The sequence below is a fragment of the Cebus imitator genome, unplaced genomic scaffold (genome assembly GCF_001604975.1).
Source record: "Cebus imitator isolate Cc_AM_T3 unplaced genomic scaffold, Cebus_imitator-1.0 Scaffold843, whole genome shotgun sequence".
NCBI lineage: Eukaryota > Metazoa > Chordata > Mammalia > Primates > Cebidae > Cebus > Cebus imitator.
Genome location: NW_016108158.1, coordinates 125,164 through 144,594, shown reverse-complemented (window position 1 = coordinate 144,594; position 19,431 = coordinate 125,164). Strand labels below are relative to the sequence as shown.

The window sequence follows — 19,431 nt, the reverse complement described above, 5'->3', positions numbered from 1 at the left end:
GAATTGCCTGAACCCGGGAGGCGGAGGTTGCGGTGAGCCGAGATCGCGCCATTGCACTCCAGCCTGGGTAACAAGAGCGAAACTCCGTCTCAAAAAAAAACACAAAACAAAAACAAAAAACTCAGAGGCGTTGAAAGAGGAGGTTAGGAATGTCTCTCAGGCCCTACCTGGCGGATCACACCTGTGATCCCAGCACTTTGGGAGGCCGAGGTGGGGCCATCGCTTGAGCCCAGGAGTTTCACATCAGCCTGGGCTGCATAGTGAGGCCCGGTCTCTACAAAATACAGACGCTAGCCAGGCATGGTGGTGCTTGTCTGAGGTCCCAGCTACTTGGGAGGCTGAGGCAGGAGGATCACTTGAGCCTGGAAGGTGAAGGCTGCTGTGAGCTGAGATCACACCATTGCACTCCAGCCTGGCAGACAGAGCCAGACCCTGTCTCAAAAAAAAAGAAAAAAAAAAAATTACCTCAGAAGATAGAGATAAAAAGACACAAAAGGAAAATAAATGTACAGGCTCACACCTGTAATCCCAGCACTTTGGGAAGCTGATGGCAGGGCGGATCACTTGAGGCCAGGAGTTCGAGACCAGCCTGGGCAGCATGGTGAAACTGTCTACTAAAGTAAATTACAAAAATTAGCTGGGTGTGGTGGCCCATGCCTGTAATCCCAGCTACTCAGAAGGCTGAGGCACAAGCATTGCTTGAAGCCAGGAGGTGGACTTTGCAGATTGAGAAGGAAGGAAGGAAGGAGGGAGGGAGGGAGGAGAGCTTCAGAGCAGAGCAGGCTGGATGCACGCGGGCCGGACGTGGAACCCTGGAACTCAGGCATGGGCAGGAGATGGGGAGCCAGGGATGACAGGCACTGCCACAGCTGTTCCCAGAATCAAGCGTGCGCTTCCAGGCTCAGCGGCCGTCAGGGACCTGGCACAGCGGGTGAAGTTAGCTCTACCACAAAGCACATCAGGGAGTGAGAGGAGAATGGGGCATGGGGAGGGGGAGGAGGCCCCCTGCAAAGAACCAGGAACAAGGAAGGCTTCCGAGTCTCGAGTCTCGCATGGATGCCAGACGAAGCTGGCGCAGGGCCTGATAATTTAGAGGGAAACCAGTTCCAGCGGCGCGAATCAGGCAAGGCAAAGGCATCTCAGAGGGGCCGTGGGGCGGCTGTCGTGGTATGTCCTGCTCCACCAGACGGACGGCGCTCAGCTGCCTTCCCAGGCCTGAGCAGGGATAGGGGAGGATACAGGAGAAGGAGTCCACAGAGAAGACGGGCTCCCAGGACGTGGCTGCAACAGGGAGTCGCCCAGTGGAGGAGAGTGTCAGGGAGGCAGGTGCTGGGCCGGGCCGGGGGAGCTGCTGCAGGCCCGGGGCACTTGGAAGCAGGAGGACTGGGCCCTTGGCGCAGCACAGCAGCTTGCTGGGAGCTGGGGGCAGAGTCCCTTGGTAAGCTCAGAGAGGGGTGCCAAGAGCAGCAACAGAGACCATCGTTCCCTCCAGGCAAAGCCAGATGCTGTGTGGGAAAAGAAACTACGAGGCCACAGAGCTCTGAGGCGTTCGTGTGGACGCAAGTGCTAGCGGAAAGGCCAGGACCCGAGGGACACGTCCTCAAGAGCCAGCGGCACAATCGGTCCAGCCTGCAGATGGGCCAGGGCAGTGAGGCTCTCTCCCAGCCCAGGGGCGGAGACCTTACTGGGCTTTACTGCGGCCCCGCTGAGGAGCGGGGCCCAGGGAACAAGGTGGGCAGGGGCTGCTGTTTTCTCAAATGAACCCTAGAACCACTTGATTCTTCATCTGACAAAGCTAACAGAGGAAATGATGAGGCCTGTGAACGCAGGAGAAGCTCTCCACCTGGCAGGCGAACACATTCACTGCATTTTCACGCATTTGCTGAGGGCCTGATACCCACAGGCCAGAACAGACTCAGCCCGACCCGAAAAGGCCCAGGCAGGCAGCCGTGGGTGCCATTTTCTGTGAGTCGATGGGTCTGGGGTCAACTGCCTGGGGGATCCTGCAGTAGGGAAGGCAAGGGAGACAGAGGCGGAGGAGCCCAGGGAAAGCCCAGGGCGGCTGGGGGCCGGGAAGATGCACCGGAAGATGCACACACAGCTTTCTCTGGGCTCTACCATGCTCCAAGACCTCTAAGACATGTGCGAAACACATTTCTCATAAAGAATTTGTGATTCAAAACATGCAAAGGCCTCTTAAAACTCAACAGGAGAAATAACCCAAAGAAAATGAGTCAAACAGATGGCTCCCACCACCTCATACCCGTGCCTGGACACAGCTGCCCCACCAGGTCTTCCCGTGTCTCCCTGGCCACAGCCCTTCTTCCTGTCTCTGTGGGTACCACCCTGCGATCTTGTGGCCTCCCACCACGACTCCCTCCAGCCTCAAAATAAAGGGTCATATACCTGCTCATCTGCATGTGAGATCCTAAAATACCCAACACGCATCAGCAAAACTGTGAGCCACAAGGAGAGCACTGTGGTCCCATTGGCCTCGCTGAGCAGGGGCAAGAGTGTCTGACTGCTCTCAGATGGCGGGGCCGGCATTTCAGTGGACAAAAGACCTAACTGTAAAACACATAACTAGAAAATTTCTAGAAGACAGCACGGAAGAAAAGCCTTGGGTATGGTGATTAATTTTTAGGTCAACATCAAAAGCCGGAGCTGTGAAAGACAAAATTGATAAGTTGGGCTTTTTTTAAAACTAAAAACTTTTTCTGTACAAAAGAAGACATTTGCAAAACACATATCTCATAAACAGTTTGTAATTCAAAACATACAAAGGACTCTTAAAACTCAATAAGAAAAATAGACAACCCGGTCGGGTGCAGTGGCTCAAGCCTGTAATCCCAGCACTATGGGAGGCCGAGGCGGGTGGATCACGAGGTCAAGAGATCGAGACCATCCTGGTCAACACGGTGAAACTCCGTCTCTACTAAAAATACAAAAAAATTAGCTGGGCATGGTGGTACGTGCCTGTAATCCCAGCTACTCGGGAGGCTGAGGCAGGAGAATTGCCTGAACCCGGGAGGTGGAGGTTGCAGTGAGCCGAGATCGAGCCACTGCACTCCAGCCTGGGTAACAAGAGCGAAACTCCGTCTCAAAAAAAAAAAAAGACAACCCAATGAAAAATGAGCCAAACATCTGGGCAGACCCCTCACCAAAGACAGATAGTAAATAAGCCCCTGAAATACACACGACAGCCCATGTCACGGTGGAACTGCAAATTAAAACACACGGAGACACCTCCACGCACCCGCTAGCGTGGCTGAAACCCAGGACACAGATAGCACCGAATGCTGGCGAGGATGTGGGGTCACAGGAGCACACACTGAGTTCTGGTGGGGGCACACAGTGGGAATGCAGCCACCTGGAAGGCCACGTGGCAGTCTCCTACAAACCTAAGCATGCCATGACCATACCACCTGATGGTCAGGCCCACAGGAGTTGAAATCTTACGTCCACACAAAAACCCCCACGTGGATGTTTATAGTAGCTTTACTCATCATCACCAAAAAAAGCTGGAAGCAACTGAGATGTCCTTCAGTAGGTGAATGGGTCCAGGCAGTGGAGTATCATTCAGTGCTAAAAAGTGAGGTGTGAAGCCCCGGTGGATACGGAGGAAACAGAGGCGATGAGTACGTAAAAGGAGCTGCTTTGAGAAGGTTGCACGCGGCAGGTTGCTAACTACATGCTGTCCTGGGAAAGGCAAAACTATGGAGACAGCAGGAAGATCAGTGGCTGCCACGATTGGTGGAAGGGAGGGATGAGCACAGTGGGTTTCTACGGCAGTGACGCGCCCCTGGCTGAGACTGTGACGCTGGATCACGTCACTGAATGCCTGTCCAAACCCACAGAACTGCAACACCGAGAATGAGCCCTAATGTAAACGGTGGACTTTAGTTAATAATAATGTATCAAGATTGACTAAATCGTAACAAACGTGTCACACCAATGTCACCGTTAACAATAGGGAGGGTGGGGGATGGAAGGGGTGGAGTGTGGCTAGAGGGAACTTTATACTATCTGCTCAATATTCTGTAAATCTACAACTTTACTAAGAAGCTTGAATCTATTCATTTTCTAAGAAAGGGCACCTCCGAAGCTGTGGAGGGCAGTCCTTTCGGGGTGGGCTGGAGAAAGCCAGGCTGACGCATTCCAGGCAGAGCATGCGTGTGGTGGGCAGGCTGAGCCCCGGCCTCGCCCTGGCTGAGCCCCGGCCGCGGCACACCTGGAGGAAGGGCCAGGCATGCAGAGGCCCAGCAGCCAGCCTCGTCCTGATCCATCTGTCAGTTCTGACTCCACAGTGGAGTCAGACACTACTGTCAGGTGTCACCAAAATCAGAGCAAACACCAGTCCCACTTTTCACTAGAAGATAAAAGGGGAAAGGATGTTACAGAGGTTTCCCCTGCAGCAAAACCCGAGACAGTTGGGCTGGAGAATTTCCTCCTTCACACCAGGAAGGTGGGGGGGAGGGCAGACAGCTGTTGTGAACTGCGTGGTGTGGGCAGGGACCACTGAGGTGCCAGCTGCTGTGGGCTCCAGCAAACCGCAACGCCAGGGATGCTTTTGGAACATGATAGTGGCGCTGGTTACAGCCCAGGAGGCAGCAGCCCCTTTGGGGTTTTGGATTTTGGCAACATTTACCTCTGGCAGTATCCAGGTCCTTCATTTGTTGATGCTTTCGGGGGAGGAGAAAGGCCGGGAGGAAGGCTGGCCTATGGCATAGCCACCATTCCAGGATGCAGGTGCTAGATGGGTCCTCACACGTGGGAGCCCCCATGCCCTGCTCCAACAGAACTCAAGTGCCCCTTAAAAGCACGTGCCCCCTCTGAGAATGCGGCGTTGAACGGGAGGAAGGCACGAGGCACAGGAGTGACGCCCGGGGTCGGTGCTGCAGGGGTGTGTGGGGCAGAGAACGTTGTCAGCACCATGGGCAGTTGGGCGGGTCCTGGCCACAGGGTCCCTGAGACTCAGTGGATGCTGAGACCACCATGTCTGACTTCACAGCACGCACATGCCTCCCCCATGACACACGTGCTCCTTAGGGGTGCAGGGACAACTCTGGTGGGCAGGACAGTAGCTTGGCCACCTCCGCCGTCTCCCCTGGTGACGTTGGAACTAGTTCCAGGTGGCTCCTTCTCAGGAACCTTTGACTTCCCACAGTCAGCCATTGTGTTGCAGATTTAGGCTGAAAACAGCTATGGGGCTCTCCCATCTGTCCGCACCTCTGGCGGCAGGGCTGCGGGAGGGCTCCTCTCTCTGAAGGCAAGTGGGGCCGTGCATAGCCACCAGAGCCAGAGCTGTGGCTTCCTCCCGCTTCCTCCTGGGAGCAGCGCTCAACCAACCCAGGCCAGCTCTGCCTGAAGAGATTTCCCCGGCTCTGTGCTGGGTGTAGGCCATGGGCAAAATCCAGAGAAGCAGAGAGGATGGCGCCTGGCAAGGCCCCAGCCCCGCTCAGAAGGGCACTTGCTTTCTGGGAAGAGACTAAGTCCCTAATCACAGTTGGCTCCAACTAATCCTAAAATTAACCTGGAGATCTTGAGAAAACCAGGATTAAAGACAGGCTTCTGGAAGTGCCGCTCACATGGGTGAACCCTTGGGGAGGGGTCTCGGGGGCTCGGCAATCCGTTTGGAAACTCTTCACACACACTTCCTCTTCCTCCCAGACCGGCGGTCTCCCGGGCTCTGTCCCTCAAGGGGCTCTGGGGCCCAGCCTCCAGCCTGTCCCTCCCTCCCCACCTCTGCAGCGTCACCCAAGACCAGTGACCACTGGTTCCACCCTGCCTGGGGCCCACCCTGCCCCCATGGAGCCCATCGGGTCTGGCCCGTCTGGGCTTTGCTCATGGTGGCAGCCCTGCCCAGTGGGGCCCACAGCTGGTAGGCGGGAGGGATGGTGCGCCCGCTGAGGGCCCCGGGAGGGTTCTCAGGGGAATGAGTCTTCACCAGCTGATCGGCCCTGTGTCCTCTGCACCAAACATCTGGGGCTGAGTCTAAGGACGGAGCCCCCAGGAGCTGCTGATCTTCCACACTTTGTGTCACCCCCAAAGCTCTTAAAAACAGGCATTTTCAACTTTCCCATTCAGGCTTACAAGAAACCCTTTCCCGACAGAGAACTCAAACCCCTGGACTTTGGCATGACAGCTCGGCAGTTGGTGAACTTGGAGGTTTTCTGATCCACCGGGAAAGAGGAAGTGGTCTGCGCACCCCCACTCCCGCTCTTGCTTTCTGTTCCAGCCCTGCCTGGTCCCGAAGGGGCCACTGGTTTCCTCCCTGCCCAGGGGCGGCTCCCAGAGCCAGAAGCTGGGGTGCCGGCTGGGATGACCCAGCATGAATCCCTCGGATACACACACGATGCCCTCCGGGGAGCAGGAGCCTGGCATGGGTTGCCTTGTCTTTCCCTGAGGCAGTGCCTTCAATTGGGGGATGGGGGAGATTTCTTGGCCCCCACACCGCACCCCAAAGTCCACGCCATCAGCTTGGAGTCTCTATCACACCCTAGCCATCCCCAGCACAGCACAACATTCCTGGGACTTGCCCCTTCCCATTTGTGGAATTCCCCTGCCACCCCACGGCTGCTATCACAGCCCCTCCTGCTCCGCCTGCCCTCCTCCCTTTCAGGCCTGTGTGGATGGTGCACACATGGGAACCCCCTTTGGCACCCTGGCTGCTCTCCTGACTCCTCCACCTGGCCTTGGCCTGAGGCCTCCATCGCAATTCTTCCTAGACTGAAGACACTTGGCTTTGGAAATGGACTTGACACACAGCCAGCCCAAAAGAAGACCAGGAATGAGACTGAGCAGCGAACCCAGACCTCAGGTCGGTAAAGGCACTCACCAGCGTGAGGGAGTGACCCGGAGTCACCCCAGCTCTGAACATGGTCACCCCACGGCCAGAGTACAGGTGCCACCTCCTTCTTGTCCCCCGTGGGTCCCCCTGCTCCTCAGACACACATACTCCCCTCTGCTCTTCAAACACCCACACACTGCCCACCTGCCCCTCACATACCACACATTACCACCTGCCACTCAGGCACCCACACCTCCCCCCTACCCCTCGTCCACGCTTGCTGCCTCAGGGACGCGCCCTGGCTATTGCCCTGTCCCATAACCCACAGGGCTGACTGTTCCCTCTGACCCAGGGTTTGACTTCCCGTCTGTCTTTTGTCTCCTTCCAGGAGTGCTGCCCATGGGGTATTTGCATCTCATTTGAAGTGGGATCCCCACTGTCTACAGGGCGTGGTGGGCACTGAATGTTCATTGAATGAATATTAAACTGGAGACAGTTTGTCTATTACCCAGAGCTCTGGTCGCTAAAAAGTCAAGCATTTTGGGCTACCTTGATAAAAATAAATCAGACCATTCAAGCTCCTAAAAGTGGTTGGTGTGCTGAGGGTATTGGCTGTCTGCGACCCCGAGTTCCATTCTGTGTCCCAGGAGGGTGCCAGGTGGGGCGGTCCCAGCACCAAGTCAGGGCCTGCCTAGGGTGTGTCTGGATCTCCGAGGCCTGGCAACATCAGGATGGGGCTGGGTTTGTCTGTCTTATTCCAGAAGGCATAGCCAAGGCAGCAGAATCCAGGGCAGCCAATTTCAGCTGACAATAGAGCATGTTTTAGGCCAGGTGAGTGTGGTTTCTCTCCCGGCACATGACCCACTCCTGGAAGAGCTCTGTGGGGGGCAGATGGTACTCTCCACCCTGAGCCAAGATCTGCCAAAGTGCTCTGAGCTGATGCTGCAATCACTTTGTCAATGATCCCACTTTGCAGGTTAAGTCTGCCACTCCTTGGCAGGTGGCGCCTCTAAAGCCATTGTCATCTGGAAGTAGATGTGCTGCTCACAGGAGACTCCGTGGTAATTTAAGGAAATAATTCAGCCAGGGAGCTGAGAAAGCCTCTCCCTGGGCCCAGTGTCCAGATGGTTTTGGATGCAGCTTACACATGGGAAGCCAACGTTCATCCCTCCACTTCACTCTCCCATGTGTGCACTCATCCATCCCTTTGTCCATCCACTCATTCATTCATTATTCATTCTTCCTTCACCCACCTGTGGGTACATCCAACTATCCATTCACCCGTCCATCCACCTATCCACCCATCCATCCTTCCATCCACTCACCCATCCATCTGTTCACTCATCCATTCATCTATCCATTCGTCCATCCACCCACTCATCCACTCACCCATCCATCCACCTACCCACCCATCCATCCACTCACCTATCCATCCATTGACCCATTCATCCACCCATCCTTCTATTCACTCATCCATTCATCTTTCCATCCATCCACTCACCTATCCATCCATTGATCCATCCATCCATCCACCCATTCACCTATTCACTCATCCATTCATCCACCCATCCATCCACTCACCTATCCATCCATTGATTCATGCATCCACCCACCCATCCATCTATTCACTCATTCATTCATCTCTACATCTATCCATCCATCTACCCATCCATCCATCCACTCACTCATCTATCCATCCATCCATCCACCCACTCACCTATCCATCCATTGATCCATCCATCCATCCACCCATTCACCTATTCACTCATCCATTCATCTATCCATCCATCCACTTATTCATCCATCCACTCACTCATCTATCCACCCACCCACTCATCTGTCCATCTACCCACTCACCTATCCATCCGTTGATCCATCCACCCATCCACCTATTCACTCATCCATCCATCTATCCATCCATCCACTCATCTATCCATCCATCCATCCACTCATGTATCCACCCACCCACTCATCCATCCACCCACTCACCTATCCATCCACTCACCTATCCATCCATTGATCCATCCATCCATCCACCTATTCACTCATCCATCCAACTATCCATCCATCCACTCATCCATCCATCCACCCACCCACTTATGCATCCATCCATCCAGTCACCTATCCATCCATCCACCCATCCACCTATTCACTCATCCATTCATCTGTCCATCCACTCATCCATCCACTCACCCATCCACTTCATCCATCCATCCATCCATTTACTCACCCATCCATGCACCTATCTGTCCATTTATGCATCCAACAACCCACTGATCCACCCATCTACCCGTCCACCTATTCACTAAAGCATTCATCCACTCATTCATCCATCCATCAGTTCACTTATCCATCCATCCATCCATCGATCCATACATCCATCCATTCACTCATCCACCCTTCCATCTTCACTCATCCATCTATGCATCTCCTCACTCATCCATCAATCCGCTCATCCACCCATCCATCCACTCATCCATTCGTCAGTCCACTCATCTATCCATCTATCCACTCACCCATCCATTCACCCATCCATTCACTCACTCATCTGTCCATCCGTCCATTCATCCATCCATCCATCCACTCACTCACCCATCAACCCCTCGCCCATCCATCCATCCAGTCACTCATCCATCCATCAGTCCACTCATCCATCCATCCATTCACTGATCCATCCATCCATCCACTCACTCACTCACCCATCCACCCATCCATTCACTCACTCATCCATCCATCAGTCCACTCATCCATCCATCCATTCACTGATCCATCCATCCATCCACTCACTCACTCACCCATCCACCCATCCATCCATTTACTCATCCAGTCATCCAGCCATCAATCCACACATCTATCCATACATCTATTCACTCATCCATCCACCCAGGTGTGCATTCATGTGTGCTCAGAGCTGCAGGACCCTGCTGGGGACTGGCACAGGAGACACAGCAGGAATAAAACAGACAATCCCTGCCCTTGTAGCACCAAAAGACCTTGGAGGAGGAGATGCCCTCAGGAGCTGGGGGAACGAAGGCACTGAGTTCAGGAGAGAAGGGGCAGGAGAGAGGCTGGGTGTGGAGGAATGAAGCTGGGGTGAGTGCATGACTTGGGGGAGGGTGGAGTCTGGCACCCTAGGACCTGGTTCTCTGAGACCTGGTACCCTGAGGCCTGGTGCCCTGAGACCTGGTACCCTGAGATGCTTGTCTCAAGGGTGGGTGGGGAGAGCCTTGGTGGCTTCATCGTGCAAGGAGACTCTTGGGTGTGGGACTCAGCCCAGACACTGGGCAGATGATGTGCAGGGTGGGAACCCCAACTATAAACATTCCCCAGGGCAGCCCATGGCTCCTGGGGAAGCTGTTGGTGGGGGCAGCCACTCTAGGGGATCTCAGCCGTCCCTGCAGAAGTAGACGTCAGGCTGGTTAGCGCTAGAGCATGGGCCCAGACAGGCATCTTAACAAGCCTGTGTGGTCACAGGGAGCGCCGCATACGCCCAGCGGCTGGGCTGGGAGCTCCCTGGGAGCGGGGCGGGTGGCAGCCAAGAGTGACTCACCATCCCTCTCTCTCTGGGCCTCTTATAGAGGGAGCTGCCAGGCACCGTGGGGAGCCCTGATGGCCCCTTCCCTGCCCCCAGTGCTATCAGCGCTTCTCAACCTTTGCCCCTTTCCTCAAGATCCTCCCAGGCGACACCTGAGCTCCAAATGCCATGGATTGTTTTACAGCCTACAACTGATTCTCTCATGGGCAGCTTATGGAAAATGAGACTTCACCCCTTCACTCCCAGACCCTCCCCTGCGGAGACTCTTGGGAAAGTCCTTGGTTCCAGGCCTCCCATGACGGCTCCTGACTCCAAACCCATGGAGTGCATCCCTCCTGCCAGGACTGGGGCCCACGGGGCCCACTGACTGGTCCTCTCCTGGGAGGACTGGGTCCCCTAGGGGCTTTGCTGCCCAACCTGGCCTTCCAGGCCATCCTTGCCCCCAGACCCTCCTCTCCTATGCTCCTTCAAGGAGAATCTAAGGGTAGTTCAGCTGGAGTGGGCAGCTGGCCCAGAGGCGAGTAGTCGCTGTGTGAGGGATTCCTGCCTCCAGGGCCAGAGCCCATGCAATAAAACTGTCCACCCCAGGAGATGAATATGAGTCAACAGCCACCCTCACAGCCTGGGAAGACACCCAGTGCCTGGCGGACAGCTGCACCTTGGAGAAATCCACAGCTTGGGCAGGTAGGTGGTCTAGGCAGCACCACACCCCCAATGGCAGAGGCTGGCTGGGACACCCTGGGTAAGACAGCGGGGTGCCCTCCTGTGCCCCACCCCAGACAGCAAGGAAGCACCTCGGTGCCTCGGGTTTGGGGCCGGGGGCAGGGAACCTGGCACCCAGGGATCTGGGTCTTGAGCATCCTCCAGTTACGGAGGAGGTGCTGCGATCCCAAGGCTGAAGCTCCGGTGGAAAAGTACATTCCCACCCTCTCAAAGTGAGACAGCGTGGGTCAGAGAGGGAGGGGGCTGCGCTCCTGACTCTTCGCCCCCATGTCTACCCGACCCTCCTGCGGCTGCGCAAGGCATTGCTGACTCCAGACCCCCATCTTGCTCCTGCCTGCCCTTCCAGCCAGAGCAAGCAAAATGTGGGGCAGCCTCGGCCTCCCCCCGCAAACTCCTCAACTTCACTTCCAGAGCCTGTCCCACCTGCCTGCCCACCCGCACCCAGCCCCACTGCCCTGGATCCCCCGGGGGCTGCCACTGCTGCTGCTCAGGTCCCATCCCCTCACCACACCATCTCCCTCCAGAGTCCGGGCCTCACAAGATGTCGGCTCCCACACCTCTTGTGCGTCCATGGCCCACGGGGTCTCCACGGCTGAATGCTTGGGGGCGAATAGACCCAGCTTGGCCTAGAGCCCCCTCCCAGCCTCAGCCCCACCCCATCTCCCATGTCTCAAAATCGTAACTCCGCCAATTCTCTTCCGGTCAGGTCCTGTCGCTCGGGTGCATTGCTCAGGGCTCTGAGGCACGGTCAGCACAGCAGAGACCCCCCAAGGGTTGAGAACCGGATGGGACCAGGAGGTCTGGCCCCTGCTGTGCCACTGACGACCCTGTGATGTCCCCACCCCTGCCCCACGGAGGCCCTGGTGTCCACTGGCCTTATGTCCAAGGGAAGTTCCCCTCTGTCCCCCCGGAATCCCCCCACGATGGTGCCTTTCTGTGCCCCACGGCCAGGCAGTCGTCTGAGAACCCAGGACTGACCACATCCACCCCTCACCATGACCCTAGGAGGGAACCAAAGTCCTCCGAGGCCTGAGGCTGAGTTGTTCAGGCCTCCCCCTGCCTCCCCAAGGACCCTCCCTGGGCCTCCCACCCTGGCCTCTGACTTCCTTGTCTCCCTCTCCTTCCAGGGGCCCATTCCTAACTGTCCTGACACCTGCCGCTGCCTGGATTCCACCCAGGGGCCCCCACCCAATGCTGCCAGGCCTGACAGTCTCTGCAAGGCGCAGCCTCAGTCCCCAGAGGAAGTCCAGGAAGGAGTCCCCAAAGCTGACAGTGCAGGGCAAGGCCAGGATTCCGGTGGACACCCAAGGCCCAGAGTGGCCCTGGTGTGGGTGGCTGCAGGCTGGGGGCCCCCAAGGGGTGACAGGAGGAAACTCCCTCACCCTCCCTGCGTCAGACACCAGGCCCTGCCACCTCCACTGCTGGAGACTACCTCACCCTCTCAGCCCACGAGGTCTGTGCTGTGGACTGGCTCCCTGGCCTCAGTTCCTGCCTCCCCTTCTGCATTTTAAAAAGAAGCTCTAATAGTCAGAGAAACCCCCAGAGGTCCCAGTGCACACAAACAGGGGACTTGTGGGGGACCCTTGCTGGAGCCCAGACACACGGCCCAAGGCTGGTGGGCCGACAGCAGAGCCTGCTCCTTTCTGGGGCTCCTGGGACACCTGCTGAGGCCCCAGCCAGAGCATTTGCTTGGGGCAGCTCTGGCCGTGCCCTGTCCCAAGCTGCCTGGAGTAGAAACCTCTTAGGATCAACACTGATGTGGGTTTCAGGGTCCCCAGAGTCTTATTTCCCCAATCAGGCTACAAATGGCTCGAAGAAGCCTGGGGCTGTGAGTTAGAAACACTCAGGACTTGTGAGAAATTCAACAAATGTTTGGAAGACCAGGAGGACTGCAGCCCTTTCCTGTTGGAAGATACATTTCTGTTTGTGTAACTTGAGACTGTAAGAATCTGGCCAACCCCTGAGCATTTAAACAACTAAACGCACCAAGTAGTTAGTGAGTATGGACCCCGGTCGGGGGCTGCGGGCTGTGGAGGAGGCTGGGGCCGAAATTGGAGTGCTTCCCACTGTGGTGCGGGCGCAGGCCCTGGTGCCTGTGAAGGCCTGGATGTGAGGGTCCTCTGGGGGACAGGTCATGCACCTGAGGCAGGCTGCACAAGGACAGCCTGGGACAGCGGGATCTGCGAAGTCCAGAGTTCCAGGGGAGGGGTTGGGGGAGGAAGCTCAAGGGGAGGGCTGGGGGCTGCGTTCAAGACCTGTGGATGGCAGAGAGGGAGTGGGGGGTGGGACACCCTGGGGGCCAATCAGGGCAGACCCAGGGCAGACCTCGGCTGTCACTGCCGGGTCTGCAGAGTGGAGAGTGGGTCGGGGGGGTGACTGTGAACGTGGAGGGCGGATCTGGAGCGAGTCTGCACCCTGGGATGCGGTGATGGACTCCCACTGCTGCACAAGGCTAGGCTCTCGCCAGACCGAAACAGCCTCCTGTGCTATCAGAGCGGGCCTTCCTTTAAAGGGCCAGCTCCCAGCAGAAGAGGCATTCTGGGCCCGCCCTGCCCCCGGGAGTTGCTGCTGGCGGCGGCCTCCCTGCCCTCAAGGACGTCTTCCCAGAATCAGTCCAAGTGTTTGGGAAGGAAGAGCAAACTCTGAGGCCAGGCAAAGCCTCGGTCAGTGTGCCCTCCCGGTGGCCTCCAACTGGGGCTGGCTGGTGCCTGGCAGCTCTGACTCCAAACACCGGGCAGAACTGGGAGAGGCCCCAGCTTGCACAGAAACTACAGTGGCTCACACCTGTAATCCCAGCAATTTGGGAGGCAGAGGCGGGCGGGTCACCTGAGGGTCAGGAGTTCAAGACCACCCAGACCAACATGGAGAAACACTGTCTCTACTAAAAATACAAAATTAGCTGGGTGTGGTGGTAGATGCTTGTAATTCCAGCTAGTCGGGAGGCTGAGACAGGAGAATCGCTGGAACAAGGGAGGTGGAGGTTGCGGTGAGCCGAGATCGCGCCATTGCACTCCAGCCTGGGCGACAAGAGAGGGAGAGCAAAACTCTGTCTTTAAAAAAAAAAAAAAGAAAGAAAAAAGGAAAGAAAAGAAATCTCACATTCACTTTACACCAGGGGGGCGCTCCCGTCAGAGGAAAGCGGGGTGAGCTTTAGGACCGGGCATCCTCAGAGACCCAGATTGAGGTTGGACCTCCCTGATGCCCCACCCAGGGGCCCTTCTCAAGGAAATGACCCGTAGGAAGCAGCCACATCAGGGCCTCCCTACTGCCAGCATCCCAAGCCCGCAGTGGAGCCCAGAGGGTACAGAGTGAGCCAGGCGAGCAGGCAGCCTGGGGCAGCAGGGACAGAGTGAGCCGGGCAAGCAGGCAGCCTGGGGCAGCAGGGGACAGAGTGAGCCGGGCAAGCAGGCAGCCTGGGGCAGCAGGGACAGAGTGAGCCGGGCAAGCAGGCAGCCTGGGGCTGGCGGGAGGGCTCAGAAGAGCATTCATGAGACAGAAAGTAAACACGCAAGGGACCTGAAGGGGAGGGGGGACCCTGGCCTAAATAGGGCAGGCGGCACCGAAGAAAAAGGCACCTTCAGCAATCAAGCCTGCCGGGCGTACCAGGTTCCAGCAAGTCCAAGGTCCTCTCAGCGGCTCTCCCCAAAGCCTGTCCCTTCCCTGTCCTCCGCGCGTGCCCCACCTAGGCCCCAGCATCCAAATCTGCTGCCCCAGTCCAAAACCGCTCTGGAAACCTGCCTGGCACCCGCTGTTTCTCTTGGCCCAACTTGGGTCCCCTAATCGCCCCTCCCCACGAGTGACCACCTCCCCGCCACTCCTGGAGATACCCTGCCCTGTGGACCAACACATGAAACTTTGATCCCCACGAGTCCTCGGGAAGCTGACCTTCCTGTCACCTTGCCAGGAGCCACCTGCCCGGCCCACAGTACTGGTTCACTGGAGCCAGTTAAGGAGAAGAGAAATCTGACCGACCGGGATTTTCTAAAAAAGGAAGACCGCCAATGGGAACGCTGCGCCTCTAACGAGGATTCTACTGGGTTTCATGCGGGTGGCGCTGCTTTTCTTTTTTGTCCTTGCAACGAACGAAAAATCATCATCACTCCAATGCCTGCCGGCGAGGACGCGTCTTTAAAAAGCCCGAGAACCCCGAAGGAAACCTGGCCCCCGGGACTCTCTGGCGCGAGCAGCCTGCAGGAGCGGAGGCCGGAGGAGACGCCACAGGGACCGGGAGCCGGGACTCCGAGGCTGTGCCCCCGCTGGGGTGGGGCGACCCTCGGCGACCCTCAGGGCCGCTTAGCGCGTCCAGAGTCGCGCCCGAGTCCCGCTCTGCTGGACCCAAGAGCCGGACTTTCCGGGGCAGCCACAGCGAAGACCCTAGACCCGGCAGAGGCGGGGGCAGGGGCAGGGGTGACGGCTGCACCCAGGTCGGTGGTCCCGAGACCCCGCGGGCGCAGGCAGTGACCGGCCGGAGACCCTGCGAACCACTTACCGATCTTAGCCAGGCTGGCCACGAGGATCCAGAGCGCGATGACGTAGGGGTCCTGGACGTGCGCCCACTCGAAGGTGACCACCTGGAAGCCTTCGCTCTCGCCGTGCGCGCCCCCGGGCTCCACCTCGACGCCCCCGGTCCGCAACAGCCCGCCCAGCACCAGCGCCAGCAGCAGCCCCCGGCCGGGGCCCCGCGCCCGGGGTCCCCACATCGCCGCCGGCTCAGCGCGGGGCCAGGACGCGCAGGTCGCGAGGGGTCCCGCTGGGCTCGGCCGACGCGCGGGGCTGGGGCCGCGGGACGCGCAACTCAGCGAGGACCCCGGCGCGCTCCGGTGCCGGTGCCGGCGACAGTCGGATCCCCGCCCACCCGGGTGGCCTTTAATCCCACGGCCCCCTCCCGCCTCGGGGCGGGGCCTGCCCGCCCCCGCCGCGCACTCGCGAGCGCAGACATCGCCGCCACTCCCTGCACGCCCGCCCCGCCCGCGCACGCCCACCCGGCCCGCCGCGCCGCCGCCGCCCGGCGCTCCCGGGTCCCCACCCTCCCCCAGAGCCTGGAGGTCCGCGAGGTCGCGGCGAGGGCTAGCCCGGGACTGCGCGGCCGCCTCCCTGGGGGAGGGCGGCGAGTGGAGGACTGCGGGGGGCGGCGGGACCGGCAGTTCCCCGCGCCTTTCGGCGTCCGCGCAGCTCCTGAGGTACCGGGACAGCTGCGAGCGCGCTCGCCCCTACCCTCGTTCATACACGCGGCGCCTGGGGTTGCGCAGACCCCACGGGGCGGCCCAAGGGTGCGCAGGGGCCCCGGGCCGCAGGACTCCGGCGTCTTCAGCAGCAGCCTGCATTCCACAGCCTGACCGGTCACTTACCAGAAACCGGGGCCGCCCAGGCCTTGCGTGGTGCGCTGGGAAGTCTCTCTGCCCCTCCCCTCGCCGGAGCATCCCCACCCCAGCCTCTGAGGTGGGAACTCAGGGGCCCTGGTGGCCTCCCCGCCCCGCTCCTGCCTTCTGACCTCCAACCGAAACACCCCGACATCCCCAGGCCTCACAGGGATGCGGGGCCTCTGCCCACAGCCCCCTCTGGCAGCACTGGCGCCCTTGGGCATCTCAGGGTCCAGGACACAAACCACACCTCTCTTTTCCTCCAAGCCCACCCTGCAGCCTTCCAGTGACAGACCTGGGAGGCACGTGGACTTCTGCTTCCCCTCACCGGCTTTCCGAGTTCTTAGCATATCTGTCTGCTCCACCTTCAGGATGGGCACAAAACCAGCGGCTTGGCTTCTTGCAAAGCCTCGTGCCTGGCCCTTCGCCTGCCCCTTCAGCCCCCGCTATTGGGACCCTCCCCGTCGGAGGAAAGGCTCAACTTCTCCCAGGAGCTCCAACCCAAGCCGCTGCCTGACCTCCATCCCCGTGCCCGCCACAGCCCATATCCTTTGCATGCACTGATCCCACCACTTGGATGGCTCTGTGTGCCCCCTTCCTCGGCTCCCCAGGGGCTGGGCTCCAGTGGCACCTTCTTGCTCCACCCCTACCCACTCAGCTCACAGCTGTGGCAGCCCAGCTCCCGCCACCCCTGCTTACTTGGCTGGCTCCGGGGCTCAGCTCACCTCCCGGCCCTGGTGCCTGCTAGCTTTGACCGTGAGCTGTCTGCCCTCACCCTGGAAATGTCTGCCCTACCAGGGTTGGGTGGGGAGGTCAGGGCGAGGGGTTCATGTATGCGTCCCTTGAGCTTGGAAGAGAGCTGGGCACAGAGTAGCACTCGAAAGATGGTGGCTGGCTGCGCAGTTGGATGACAGGTGGATGGACGGATGGACGGATGGACGGGTGGACGGATGGACGGGCGGACAGAGGGCAGGTGGGCAGTTGGTGGGTGCAGACGGACATGTCTTCTGATGTCTGAGAATCTATTGGGGGGCAGCAGGGGCCGGAGTAGGACAACGCTGAGTTGGATGACTTTATCCTGTGGGGTGGGGGTGGGGACATGCAGTTTCATGTTGATGGAAGTGGCCTGTGTAGCACAGGGAAGGTGCTTGCCCGGTGACTTGGCCGCTGAGTGGCGGGAAAGGAGGACGGCCCTGGGCTGGTCCGCCACAGGCTCTGGACAAGGCATAGGGGAGTGGAAGTGACTGGCCACTAGAATGGCCTTGCTAGGCGGGGGCGTTGGAGTCGCTCTTGGCCTGTGTCCCTGCTCCATCTGCCTCTTTCCCCCACTCTACTCTCAGCCTCTTGTCCCAAAGAAAAAGCCACCAGGACAAGAGCAGGATTCCCTCCAGCCTGGAGCTTCCCTGCTCTTTTCTTATGGGTCCTGAGTGGAGCCTTTAGGAAGGACGTCCTCTCTGAAGATGCTGCCCTTGCTTTGCAGAGGAAGGCCAATTCCCACTGGACTGGTGTGTGCCCCCATGCTCGGTGACCCTCCGGCCACACCCCCTCCCCCAACCAGCCTGTCCTAAGGGCCCACAACCTTTCTCCACAAAGCTGTTTAAAAGGCAGAGAGCAGTGTCACTGCCTGGATGTATGAATCCAGAAGAGGCATGAGTGCCAGGCGCTGACCATCAGGTAGTGTGCTGCCCCCGCCCCTGCTGCCGCCACAGCCGGAAGGGCTGCCAGATGGGGAGTAGAAAGGCAATGAGCCCCTGAGCACCCCGCTGTCCGAGCGTCCCTGCGCAGCTGAGGAGTGTGGCTGCTGTGCCGCATGTGGGGGATGAAATGTGTCTACACTCCAAGGGTGCTGGAGGCCTCTGGGCAGATGGTGCTGCCCCAGGCTGTGATGGGCATGGCCGTGAGGACGCCAGCCTCATAGCAGAAGTCAGTCTGGGGGATTATGAGGGGCGTGCACTTGCACTCCGCTACCTGCAGACTGGTGTCACGCACCCCTCCAACTGGGTGGTGGTTTTAGGCAGGGCTGTGGCACCCACCACCGTAGCGCCACCATCATTACCAGGTGGACTGTATGAACTGTGCCCTTTGGAATAGTGCAGTGCACAACCTGCATATCCTCATGGCCTAACAGACCCAGAGGCTTGTGTGTGTGTGACGGGGGGTCTCCGGAAGTGTCCTGCGGATGGTGAGGAACTAACTGCCTGACCCCTCCTGCCTCAGGCAAGCACGAACCGCATTCTGGATGGTTCCACCATGGCGTGGACCCCCTGTGGTCCTGGGACACCCCCTTCATATATTGGGAAGGGCCGTGGCCATAAAACATATTCAAAAATGTGGAAATAATGCAAAAGCCAGTTTGAAAAGAACTGTAATCTTACACTTAGCTACCACAGCATCTGGGCTTCAAGATTAAGAACGTAAAACTGAAAACGCCTAGTCCATCACGTTAATTTCCTGACATTAATTTCATTGTACGCTTGTGAAAGTGTCTTGTGGAGGAAGAGGTGCATCCGTTAATGCTGTTAACAATACTCAAGAGAAGAAAGTTAACTTTTTGAGTAACTTTCAGTGCTTCAGGCCAGGCAGGAAACAGGCGTCACCTCCCTCCCCTACAAGCTTATTTTCCAACTCAAAGTTGTCAGGTGCCAGGTCTTGTTAGGAAGAAGCTTTGATTCCACTGGGAGCTGCACCTGCTGGCCCTCCCTTCGTCTCCGCCGGCTGTGTGCCAGGCACAGCTCAGCTTCAGCCAAAAAGCCCCTCTGGGAGATGCCCTTCCAGGAAGGAGACCCTTGTCCCTCGAAGGAGACCCCCATCCCGACACCTCCCTTCAGTGCCACATTTATCGGTTATCTGATCGCTGGGGACTTTCTCAAAAGCAGATGAGAGCTCAGCCCTTCCCTTCCTGAGGCCTCAGGTGGGACCTCAGCCTTGACCTTTCCTCTTCTTCCGACCTGGACAGACTCTGAGAGCAGCCTGGAGCTGGAGGCCCCCACGGGACTTGAGGCCTGGGCTCTGCCTGGCCAGGG

At 58.4% G+C, this 19,431-nt stretch overlaps 1 protein-coding gene across 2 annotated transcripts in view; it reads right to left on the bottom strand.

Annotated features, from left to right (window-relative positions):
- Window positions 1–15,853, bottom strand: part of SLC9A3 (solute carrier family 9 member A3) — a 52,790-nt gene extending 36,937 nt beyond the window's left edge. For both annotated transcript variants that reach the window (XM_017520496.2, XM_037735570.1), the window contains exon 1: window positions 15,538–15,853. In XM_017520496.2, the coding sequence (XP_017375985.1) occupies window positions 15,538–15,748 (211 nt within the window). In that variant the 5' untranslated portion in view covers window positions 15,749–15,853. The remainder of the gene's footprint in view (window positions 1–15,537) is intronic.
- Window positions 15,854–19,431: the final 3,578 nt, after the last annotated feature.